We start from the raw sequence: 13,506 nt of genomic DNA, 5'->3' as shown, positions 1-13,506 counted from the left end.
AATTCAAGAGTTTTCAACCAAAAATCTAATTTTTTTGAAATTTACATAGAGTTGGTCAACTTAAAAACCTGGTTGTCACATTTTTTAACCAAAAAGGTGCATGCTTAAACAAAGATATTAATAGTATACCGAAAAGAATGAAGTTTTAACAAAATTCAATAATTCTCCACCAAAATGTAGTATTTTTAATTAAAGAGGATAAATTTAAAAAAAAAGGTTAATTTACTAACCAAAAAGGGGAATTTTTAATAAAATTCAAGAGTTCTTTAACTAAAACCATTAGTTTTTAAAGAATAAGATTAATTTTCTACCGAAAACATTCATCATCTGGAAACGTACGAAAAACGTTACCATATGTACCATACAAAAAATGTCTGACTTTCACTGAGACCCCCCCCCCCTAAAGTTGTAAGGTAGTGTATGGAGGAAGCCTAAATTACTTCACCTTTTTAAATTTTCAGAAATTTTGGAAACTTATTTAAATTCTCCATCAAACAAGATAACATTAACAAAATAATTAAACTTTCGAGAAAATCATTTTTTTTGTATTTAGCTGTATTTATAAGCAAGAAACCTGAATTTTTATACAAGTAGTGAAATTTTAAACTAAAAAACAAAAATTTTCCATGAAAAATCGAACAATTAAATTTGCGGTCCAAAAAATTATTTTTAACATGAAAGAATTCGCATCATCAACCAGTTGAATAAAACAAAAAAAGAGGAATTAAAATAATGTTGTAAGCTTAAACATAAATTTTTATTGAACAAGATTAATTTTTGACACATATAGACAGATTAATAAGGAAAGAGTTTAGTTTCCAAGCTAAAAGGACAAATGTTTTATTAAACGGTTAACTTTCAAATCGAGGAAAAATTAATTTTGAACAAGAAATCTAATTTTCAATCATGAAATATAAATTTTGGACAAAATAGTCCAATTTTGAACTGAAAAAAATTTGAGCCAAAAATCCAATCGTTACATTTTTGGTTACAAAAATTAATTTTTAAGAAAAAAAATGAATTTCTAATCATGAATTTTAAAACAAACAGATTAGTTGAATTTGCAACAAATAATACATTTTTTACCAAACAGTTGAACTTTCAACTTATGAAGAAAAAATTTTAAAGCAAAAATATATATTTTCAAGAAGAAATTTAATTTCCAATCTAAAAGTTTAATTTCTCATCAGCAAGTTATATTTTGAAGAAAAAATTCGGATTTCCTAAAAACAGATCCATTTTAAATTTATTTTATTTATATAAAAAGCAGTTGCATTCTTGACCAAAATGGATGAACTTTCTACCAAGAAGGTTAATTTTCTACCAAAAAAAGACTAGTTTTGAAAAAAGTACATAAATTTTATACTAAAAAGGATCATATTTCAATTTAAAATATCAATTTACAACGAAGCATGAAATAGTTGAATTTACACTAAAGAAAATTAATTTACAATAGAAAAGAACAAATTTTTAGCAAAATAGATATATTTTCATTTCATTTTTAACTCAAATAATGAATCCTAAACAAAATCAATTTTTCAAGAAGAATTAAACATTTAACTAAGAAGTTGAAGGCTCAAACAAGAAGTTGATATTTTAGCCAAGAAAATTAATTTTTTACAAAAAACGTTTAATGATGAACAAAATGAATAAATTTTCAACCAAGTAGTTGAATTAACAACAAAAAGAAGTGATTTTTCGACCCAAAAGGTCAGATATTTAACCAACAAAATGGATTTTTGACAAAGAAGAAAAATATTTAAAAACATTGCATCGTTTTTTTAAAGATCTTTTTAATTTCGCCTAATCGAAAAATATTTTGTGTCTATGTTTTGAAATTTTGAAAATTTCAAATAATTTCCTTATATTTTCGTTATCTGACAGAACCTTTGAACCAAATTTCTGAAACTGTTAAAAATAATTTTATAACATTTTGAAAATGCTCTTATTTTTTGCATTTTTTTGGATTAATCTTCTTCGGAAAGAATGATCGATTTAAGTTTTTCTAAACTGTTCACTTATTATTTATCAAAAATGTTATTCAAGGGTTTAGTTTTACAAGATTGTAATCATTACAAATAATTGTTTTCCCTACAATATCAGTTTACCAATTTTTGGCATTTTTAACATAAAATAATACAATCTAGTAAAACTAATCCCTCGAATAAAATTTTTTTAAAATAATAATTATAATATTTAAAAACAGTTAATTCATAATCTTGTCTTCATTCAATTTCGACAACAGATGTTCACAAAGTAATATTCACAAAAAATATACATCAAATATGAAATCTATGGTGGCTCAAAAACACTCTTTGGGGGGGGGGGCAGTAACCTCCCCCCTCCCTAATTTCATTCCGTATCCGATATACAAAAAATCCTCATTTAAAAAAAAATTTAAGTGTAAAATATAAAATGCATGGGGAAAAGTCACTTTTTTGGTTTTTTTTGGAATAATTGGTCGGGGTTTTGAAAAATTTGAAGAGACCTTTATAATAAGTTATAGAGGCTTGGAGAGATTTATGCAACGAAGAATTTCATTGTATCAGATATATGGGGTTGACACCCCTAAGACACCCACGAGTCCCTGAAAACTACCCTTAAACCCGAAAATAAAATCGACAATTTGAGCACTGTATTCTCGTATTTTTTTACTTAAAATTATTAATAAGGGGGAAGTGGAATATTTCCCTTACAGTTTTTACGCTGAGTGGGCAAATCATCGTAAAATGCGATCTCATAGATGTATAATTTTCATTATTCACCTCTGACTCATTTGTCGCTCCCTGGGGAATGAAAATCAAAACTTTAGTCCTGCTTTATAGGTGTCAAAAAGGGCTGAAATCATGCATGTGTAATCAAACAAATATTAAGAGTTTTTAAAAGTTTAAAAGAAATTCATAAATATTTTCACAGTTTTCCAAATCTTTTTAAATTTTCATATATTTTCATTCTTTTTGAAGTTTGTAGAATTTTTAAATATCTCTGTTAGTGATTCGCATGTTTCCTTTTTTTTTTTAATCTGAAAAATTAACTTAAAATTAATCTTATTAAATAAAATCTCCATCACTAAAAAATTTTCCAGAAATATTATTTTCGGAACTGGTAATTTCATTTGATTAGGGCCGTTCATAAACTACGTTACTAATTTGAGGGGCGAGGGGCTTGTGCTAAAAAAGTTGGTAATTGGTTTGTAAATAGAGAGGGGCCTAGTGAAAGTGATATTTTACATTTTACACTCTTTTCTTTATTCCCTCTTTTTTCATTTTCCAAAGAATTCTACTTTGTCCCTTTTTTAAATTCTTTTTTTCACACATTTCAAACTACAGTGAACCCCAGAGATAGTGCTCTCTGATATAGTCCTTCCAAGAATTGACGCCACGCCGAAAGTAGGAGAAAAAGACCTGCGCTTACTTACAAATAAGTAGTTGAATAATATAGGATACTTCGATTTTGTTTTAATTAGTCAAAGTAGGTGACATGCTCCACCTCTGCTTTGCCACTAATCTCATCTCAAAACTTGTCTCGTCTCCAATCTTTTCTCGAATCCCAACTTAAATCTCGATTTGCAGTTTTAGCTTCGTCTTGAATTGCGTCTTGAAACTCGTTTCGAACCGCGTCTCGAACCGCGTCTCGAACCGCGTCTCGAACCGCGTCTCGAATCTAGATTTTCGCCTCGACTCTCAAGAAAAAAGTAAACTTTTGATGTCAAATAAAAGAAAATTGGCCTTGAAATGAGAAGAATGAGTAAGACAACATAATAATAAGAAGTAGAACAATAATTTATTATTATATTACAGGCGAATTGAAATATTTTTAAAATATTTTTCAATACTCTAAAATAATAATGCATTTTTTAAACAAATAAAATTATTCATTAAGATTAATATTCCTACTGTTAGAAAATACTTGTTTTAATAATTTTATTGTAATATTCATATTCTGCCTTATTATTTTATTTCACTATTTTGATTAATTTTAACGTAAATAAAAAAAATAATACTCATATAATTATTGTCGAATTTTTTTCACACTTTTTCACACTTTTTGTATTCTTTTTTTGACATTTGCTTCTTTTCGCAGAATTCTCACCCTTTGTGCACATACATTTTTTCAGGTATAATTTTAATATAATTCTTAGATTTTCACAGAATTTTGTTTGGTTTCTACATCGTAATTTATAAAAATATTTATTGAGATTAAAAAAGTCCAGGTAATGCAGTGATCTGGAAATCACTTCATAACCAGGGAATGAAGTTAATGAAAAATGTCATTAGTTACATTTACTTTACTTGATATCGTTTGCTTAGAATTTTTTGTTAATTTAACTTTACAATATTTTAATATTAGGTCTATGACACCTTCACTTGAAGAAAATCTTTTTTTTTCTAAATATCAATAACATTTTTTTCGAATCGAAAAAATAAGGAACAATAGCATATGCTTTTGAATTTATAGTACATGCATTTGACTGAGCCTGAAATCACTCTTTGAAGCTTCAAACGAATATTTCATTGATTCAGAAATTTTTTTCTCAGTGTACTTAATACGGTGAATGACCTTTTTTCGTACGAGATGCCTGGTATGTAAATATATTTCGAAAGTTTTTTGATTGTCGAAGAGCAGTGGACCTCGTGGGTGAAATCACCCCTTCCTAAGCTGAATACTGACTTTGCTAAAGTATACATGGAGGCAAACAGACTCATAAATCACGTGACATCGCGGTTGCTCGACGATTTTAATGTTTGTTATGTCCATATACGTCACTTCTCTCTCTCTCTCTCTCTCGCTTGATATAAAACTACTATCCAGAAAAGTCAATCCTCACCCCTTGATTCAACCTAGTAAACGCCTCGCATTCCCCTCACGTCCTTTCGGTAGAAGAAAAGTTTTTAATTAAAATACACGTTTGTGCTGACAGGCAATTTTACCTGTCGCGACAGTAAAACATTCTTTGGTTCTTTGTTAGCTTGTAGCATCGATAAGTAAGAAGTAACCCCAATAAAACTGATACAATCGATTAAAGGGTATCTGACAATCTTCGAATTATATTTTCAATTTTATTGAGCAGTTAAGGGATCGCTCATAAACCATATCAACAGTTTTGACTATTTACCCCCCCCCCGTCGACTAAAGTAGTTTAATGTACCCCCCCCCAGTAACACACACTAAAAGTTAAGTTGCCTAATATACATGAAAATAGAAGAAAGAGGATGATTTTTCAAGAAAATAGGGTAATACTGGAGGAATTACTTCTTTCAAATAAAATTAATTTAAATAAATTATTAAATGCAATATTAAACATTTTAAATTCATAATATTTCAAGTCAAAGTGTTTTGAATGAAATTTTTAATACACAAGAATAATTTTGTAAAACAAAAGACGAATTTTTAACGACATTAATGCATTTTCTGCCTAATAATTGAATTTTTAAGTTATAGAGGATAAATTTGATAGAGGATGAATTTTCTACCCAAAACAGATCATCGGATTTTCCAAGAAAAAATTTAATTGTATAAGAAAAAGTTAAATGTCTGTAAAAATCACAGAAAAAACTAAGAATTAAATTTGTTGCAGGAAATGTTTCAAAGCGATAAAGTTTTGTTTAGCCAACTTCGTGTCTTTCAAAAAACGTGTGTTTGTCATGGAAAAACAAAAGAAAGTTTAACTGATATTTGTGTAAAGTTTATCCTAAAGAGTTAATTTTTCTAGCAGAGAATCTTTCGTCGGAAATCGATGTATAGTTTATCTTGTGCTTTTCCAGTGATAGTTTGATCATTAATTTAACAGATAAATTCAGACCAGAAATCAAAATTGAAAACAAAAAGATGAATTTTTCAGCAAGAAAATTAATATTCTAGAAAAAACATGAACTTCCAATAAAATACATTAATTATCAAGCAAATGGTTAATATTTAAACCCAAAAGGATGAATTATCTATAAAACGGTCAAATTTCCAACCCAAAAATATGATTCTTAAAAAATTAGTTACCATTTCACTAAAAATTAAACACTCATTAAAATAGTTTAATTTTCGACCAAGTGGTTCAATTCAAACTAAAATATAAATTCCCTGCAAAAAACTTCAGTTTCAACCGAATAATTTGTGAAAAAAAAATTAACTTTCGACCAAGAATGGAAACGTTACATTATTAGTTAGAAACTAAAAAGATGAATCCTAAAAAAGATGAACTTTCAACCTAAGAACGTATGCCAAAAGAAAATTTCTCAACCTGGAATATTAATTTTCTAAAAATGTTACAGTTAAATTTTAAACCAGTGACATACTACTTGAAAAATTATGAAATTTTATAAACTAGTTGAACTATCAACTAAGCAGTGGAATTTACAACTGAAAAATATGAGTTGTTGAACAAATAGTTACATTTTTAAACAAAAACATTAATTTTAAACTGAAAATATAAGATTTTAACAAAAAAGATTAATTTTCCTACCAAAACCTAAGTTTTCACCAAATTTGATTGACGAAGGACATGCACACGCTTTTATGAAAAATAAGTTTTAGTAAATATTTGATCCAGTTTTTTCCGCGAAAAAGTATTCGATTTTCAATACTTAATCGCAAAAAATGTATTCGATCCAATACTTCTTTTTCATACGGGCGGTAAAGGTAAAAGTCGAGTTTCAGATGATGAATCGAGACTAGGTATTTGAAATGGTAGAGATGTAAATGAGCTTAAGGTAAGATAATGACGAAAAATATGCACGTAAGGAAACTAGAGATTTTTCGCGTACCTAAAATCAAGAAAAAGTAATGCGACATTAGAAACAGAGAAAACGGGATATTGAAAGACGGATTTCAAATATAGTCAGGAGTAGACAGTGAATCACATGGTACACAAGAAGTGGGTTTCATAGTGAATGAAAGAGAGAAACAGCATCTCAGAGATCGTGATTTTGTATCTCCTAGAATGTTGTGGGCCAGAATGAAAATAGGAATCAGAAGATTATTTATCATAACGTGCTACGGTTTAGTTGACAGTGATCCGAGAGAAGTAAAATGCGGCCTCTGGAACAGTTTAAATCATACAATAAGTACTTGCGATCATGATGAAAGAATCATTCTGCTAGGAGATATGAATAAATGCGCGGAAATACAAAATACAGATACATATTAGTTAGCGTATGTCTAAGAAAGGGCTTACTTAGCTAGTAAAAGATACGAGGATAATGAGAGGTTTTGAATGGAATACTAATCTTTACATTCTGGTCTCTAAAATAAACTTAGGTGCGGGCTAAAGAAGAAAGAATACCAATACAAAAAAGGAAGTTTTTTAAAAAAGATTGCAGAATATTAAAAATAATTAAATTGTTTTAAAATAATTTTAAAAAACAAACAAGTACCCCTACATACTTCTGATATGAATACAAATGTGTTTTCCGTTGATTAACTAGACGCTTAGGGTGTTTATAATTAATTTAAAAGTTTTCAAATCTATATAACATGCTCCGCCAATATTCTCTCATATTGAGTGAAGTAGAAAAATTATTTTAAAATTTTTTAAAAAGTGCACTTAGTATTTCAAAACCGAATCCAAAAGCGTTTTCGGTTTATGGATTAGATTCTCAGTTTATCATACTGCGCTAAATTGATTCACAAGAAAAAAAGACACACCTACATATTTCTGAAACGAATCCAAAAGTGTTTCTGTTTTTTATTGTAAACTGAGTTTGCTTATAATTAATAACAATAGTTAAAAATATATACCAAAAGCAATATTAAGGCCCGTAACCAATCAGGTATTCTACAACAATGAGTCCGAGATTTTTTAGAATTGCCTACAAAATGAAGGGCAAAAGGTAGCACTTGAATTAAATTTATTTATCTTGAGAAGAATATAAAAAAACATGCTCTTCTAGTGAAAAGTTGATACAATTTTACGACCACCATAAAAGGAAGTCTACTACCCATAAAACCGTTTTCTCGATTTTTTGACTTGTAGCAGACTGTCTAGTCTAGTTTTTTCAGCCATGAAAACTTCCCAGGTAAAACAAACTCCGGCAATTAAATAGGTGATTGAAAAAGAATAGGTTACCAATTCAAATCAGATGATTATGATGACCTCTGAATAAAACTAAAAATGTAGGAACCGCTTAGTTCAGGGTAATATTATTAATTTTCGGTTGCAAAATATCAACATTCAAATAATAGGCTTTATAAAAGTTATTTAAAATTGAAACTTATCATCTCGCGGCTGATTTAAATTGTGTCTTGATTTGAAGTTGAAATGGTTACTATAACTGTTGGGTTATTCTAGACGTCGACAATTTTTCGAAAAACATGGTATACGTGCGGAGAAGAAGAATAAATATTGGATTTTCGTACAGAAATAAAAGCAGAATATTTATTTATCTTCATGGATTTTTGAACTTTGCACGTGGACAATTATGTACTTCGATGGTCAGGCGGACAACTGTGCATGTGCCAACTGTGCACGTGCACACTTGTTTCTTGAACAACTATACACGTGCACAATTATTCAAGTGACGACTGTGCACCTGTTAAATTCGACATGCACGGTTGTCAAAGTATCATCTGTGCACGTGAACATTTGTCGAAGTAACAACTGTGCATGTAAAAATTTGTACATGCACAGTTTTCACTTGTAAAACTGTGCACGTGCACGGAGGGTACTTGGACAACTGTGTGCGTGCACAGATGGTACTTGGACAACTGTTCACGTGCATAGACGGTACATAGAAAACTGTTCACGGGTACAGATGGTATTTGGACAACTGTGAAAGTCGAAATTTTGACCTGCACATATGGATTCCTTTAGACTTGGAGGTGCACAAATGTAACTTGCTTAACTGCGCACGTGCACAGATGTAACTTTTCCACTTGTGCATGTGCGCATTTGTCAATTGCCCCACCTTGCACGTGCAAATGTGCCATTTTCCCAATTTTGCACGTGCACATATGTAACTTGCCAGACTGTGTACGTGCATAGCTGCCGCTTGTCCAAATGTGCACGTCCTTATATATCACTTGCCCAACTTTGTGCGTGCACATATGTCGCCTCCATGACTGTGCACATGGATGCCCCTATGCAAGGTTCTATCTGAGGGTGGTCCTTATATCCTTGTATAATAACATTTTTAAAGTTTGAAATCATTTTATACTGAAGAATTTAAGGCCTTCAGAGAACTCAAGGAATTTATGGAATTCAAGGAATTTAAAGAACTCAAGCCATTCAGCCAATGCAAGACATTCAAGAAAATCAAAAAATTCAAGAAGTTCAGGGAATTAAGGTAATTCAAAAAATTATAGAATTCAAAGAATCCGAAGTATTCATCGAACTCAAGGAATTTAATGAATTCAAGGAATTCAGAGTATTCCCGGAATTATGAGAATTCCGCGAATAAAGAGAGTTCTAGGATTTAAGAGACTTTCAATAATTAAGGGAATTCCGAAAATTGGGAGAATTTAAGGAACTGAGAGAATTCAGGGATTCAGAGAATTTGATGCATCCAGAAAATTCGAGGTATTCCGTGAATTCAAGGAATTAAGCGAATTAAAGTAATACAGAGAATCCAAGGAACTCAGAGAAGTGAAGGAACTTAGAGAATTTAAGGAATTCAAGGAATCAGAGAAACTGCTAAAAATTCATTATACTTAGATATAAAGGACCACCCTCGTATACATTCTTACTTGAAAACATAAACGTGCACAGTTGGTCCAGTCAAATATGTGCACGTGCAGAGTTAGAAAAGTTAAATCTGTGCATGTGCATAGTAGGGCAAGTGAAATCTGTGAATGTGCACAGATGGACAATCAGATTCTGTGCATGTGCGCAATTGGACAATCAGAATCTGTGTACGTTCACTGTTATAAAACTGTCATTTGTACACGTCCAAGTTCACAGGAGTCAATCTGTGCACGTCGAAATTTCGACGTGCACAGTTGTCCGAGTACCATATGTGCACATGCACAAATGGTATTTGCACAAATTTTCACTTCCAAATTTAAACGCGCACATTTGTCACTTGTACAACTCTGCATGTGCACACATGCTACTGAGACAACTGAACACGTCGAAATTTTGACGTATACAAATGGGCTCCTATGGTCTTGAACGTGCACATATGAACATTCACAATTATCCGTCTGACCGTCGGCGTGTAAAGTTGGGCACGTGCATCCCATAATACATACACATCTGAAACTTGGAACAAACATTCCTTATAGCTACAGGAAAGTTTAATTGTAAACGAAATTATACTTCCTACTCAGATTGGAGATATTTATGCAAAACTAAAATTCTGAAAGAAAAGAATATAAATGGGAACGTTTGTTCAATTACCATATTACCCTATCCATTCTTAAGAATCTGCGCATATTTGCAACCATTTTTTCCTCAAAATGACAATGTCACTCGAGTCGATAATTGTCCTATTTTCCGGCGCTACTCGACCAATCAGATTCACTCATTTTACCTCTGCGTCTTGAATAAAGTGTACGCTGTAAAACAATATTTATTAACACTGGACGATTTTTTCAATTAAATATGGATTTCTGAATACTAATACTATAATTTATTTGAGTTCTTCCCGCTTTAATCTATGACCTGTTATAAATAAATCATTTTTTCCGATAACGCGACGCAGATAATATAGTTTTAAAATGACAAAAGATTTGTTAAGATTTATGCGATGACACTTTTTCATGATATTTACTTTATTCATCCATTTAATTTTTGTCCAAATGTAAATTCGGAACGTTGTTCAAAATTCTAAGACATCTAAAAAATGAATGAAAGTTCGTAATATGAATTCTACTAAAAAACTTCTATGAAAAAAAGATTTACAAATACAAGGCATAAAATATATAGCAAATAAGAAAAAAAGACATATATTCAAAGAAGACAAACAATTTAAGAGAAAATTAATCAATTTAAAATAAAAAGAAGGTGATCAAGATTTTTTTACATTCTAAATATTACCTAATTGTCACAAACTGACAACAAAAAACAACAAAAAAATATGTTATTAAAATTAAATCAATTAAAAATTTAAAAAAAAAACAGATTACAATTTTTTATTAAACTGTGGTTACATTTTCAATTCGGAAAATGTTTGCTTGTTAATTTATTAATTTATTTTTGCAGTGCTATTTATTTACTTATTTTGAATTTAATATGCTCCAGTAATGGTATCGTCAAAAGTTGGGAATTTCCAGCTTTATTACTTAGATTTTTTTAATTGTTCAGAATTATAACTTTTTTATTTAGGAGTTTTTTTAAACGGATGTTTTTATTGATATGTTTCTGAGGAACACTATGACCGAGAGTTTAATTTATTTTTTTAATCTTTCATAACTTATTTAATTTTTTTTGCAGAAATTTTTTTGTTACAAAAATGTTAAACTAGACATCTTGAATAAAAAAAACTTGGTTCCTGCGAAACGAAGAAAATGTAGACTAATGATATTTTCCAATAGCTTCATTCCCTGATTATCATGTGATTGCTAGATTAATGCATCACCCAGGCTCTTTCAATTTCGGAAGATATATTTTTTTAATTATAAAGTAAAGCCCAAAGAAAGTTCTGTGAAAATCTAAAAAATTATAAAAATATTTTACCCCAAAAAAGCGTATGTGAAAAATTTGGTGAGAATTTTATAAACTAAAGAAATTTAGAAAAAGTGTGAAAAAGATTCTGATAATAATTATATGTGTATTTTTTGCTTATTTATGTCAAAAGTAATCTAATTATTTAAGCAACTAATTTTATATTTCATAGAATACATTAGTATTTTAAAATAATAAAAAATATTTTTTAAATATTCAATAGGGCCCGTAATTTAATAATATATTATTATTCTATTTATCATTATTTTTGTGTTGCTTTGCTGATCTTATATTTTTTATTTAAAGGCCAATTTTTTTTATTTAGCAACAAAGTTGACATTTTGCCGAGTTCTACAACACCGAGCAGAATTTCATATAGTTTCGGTCGAGTGTCCGTTTATCATACTTTTTTCACGAGACTCAATACGAAAATTAAGATTCAACACAAAATTCAAGACAAGATTCGAGACGAGATTCTATATTATCTTCAAGATGTGGTTCAAGAGAAAGTTCAAAGTTCAAAAAGAGATTCGATATGGGGTTCGAGACAAGATCCGAGATTATATTCGAGACGAAACGAGATTTGAGAAGAGACTTGAGGAGGAAAGAGAAAACAAAGGGGAAGATTTAAAAAATTTAATAGGCTGCGAAACACTTTTTTGTTTGGGGGAAAATTTCGGATTTTTTTTTATAATTTAGGTTTTATTTAAAAGGTTTTGAAAGTCAAAAATTTTTCTTAAACTTTTAAAAGTAATTAATATCTTTCACGCTGATCCGGATTACTTCTAATATTTTATAAAATCCTGTAAATAAAAACAAAATTTCAAAAACTTTTAGAATAATTTCGATACATCTAAAATTTTCAAGCATCTTTCTGAATTTGCTCAAGAATCTTCGATAAGTTAAATGTATATAAACTTAAAAACAAATAATTGAAAAAATGAATAGTTTTGTTAGAAATTTTTATTTTGTATTAAAAATTTTAATTAAAAAAAGGGTAAATAGGATAAAAATTTTAAGTTCTAGAGTAATTTGTCTAGAAAAACTTGTTTTGATCCAATAAATAAAAATTATTTCATGCGACTCACTCGATGCTCATGCATGGGAAAAATTCCGCCAAAAATGACGTCGCCGACGATTCGAATTAGTTTTGAACCGTCTTCGTCGCTGTTGTTTCTGTGAACTTGGGAGCACTTCACGAGCACGAGGAAGTACCACATCGGTAGAATCCTCTTTAGGCTCATTTTGAGCGCCGAACGAACAGAAGCCAAGGATCCCGATGACCCACCACCGGGACCCTGCTGAAAAATAAAAAATAAACTTTTTTACTAATTTTTCCACGCATAATTATAACAATTTATTGACTATATTAGACTACAATTGAAGGTCGCAATACAGACTCGACTGCCGATTGCAATAAAAAATATATTCTAAAGTTGATAAACAAAATAAAAACTTACTTACTCCTTACTACTTTCTTGAAAGAAATAATTTTAATAAATATTTTTTCTGAAGGGCAGAAAGAATCATTGTAACGCTATTAAGAAGAATACAATAAAAAAATGAAGGCACAAATTCCTTTCCGGAAAACTGATGATTATCGGGAAATGTTCAAAATTTCGCCAAAAGTCAAAACGAGTTGAGATAATGTTCTGTTACAGGTACATACTTTTATTTTAAATATACAGATATTTTTGTTTCAGGAAATGCAAAATAGGAAAATGTTGCTTATAGTTGGGTACAACCTACCTATAAAAATAAAATTATTAATGATAGTGTTATATTGAAAAAGGCTCAAATGAGTTTTTAACAATATGTGATATCTCTAACGAGATATCACGTGCCTTTATTTCGTTGGTTACAGAGTAAAGTCAAGATTAGAACTAAACTAGTGGCCCTGAAGCCCTCAAATA

General features: G+C 29.8%; 1 protein-coding gene across 1 annotated transcript in view; it reads right to left on the bottom strand.

The window, feature by feature from the left end:
• The window catches only part of LOC117171849 (metabotropic glutamate receptor 8-like), a 697,914-nt gene that overhangs the window by 384,697 nt on the left and 299,711 nt on the right, over positions 1 to 13,506 (bottom strand). The window contains exon 2 of the mRNA XM_033359484.1: positions 12,682 to 12,894. Within this exon, the coding sequence (XP_033215375.1) occupies positions 12,682 to 12,837 (156 nt within the window). The 5' untranslated portion in view covers positions 12,838 to 12,894. The remainder of the gene's footprint in view (positions 1 to 12,681; positions 12,895 to 13,506) is intronic.

Source organism: Belonocnema kinseyi, chromosome 4, assembly GCF_010883055.1.
Source record: "Belonocnema kinseyi isolate 2016_QV_RU_SX_M_011 chromosome 4, B_treatae_v1, whole genome shotgun sequence".
NCBI classification, from domain to species: Eukaryota; Metazoa; Arthropoda; class Insecta; order Hymenoptera; family Cynipidae; genus Belonocnema; species Belonocnema kinseyi.
Note: the sequence above shows the minus strand (reverse complement) of the source record. Positions and strands in the feature narration are given on the sequence as shown.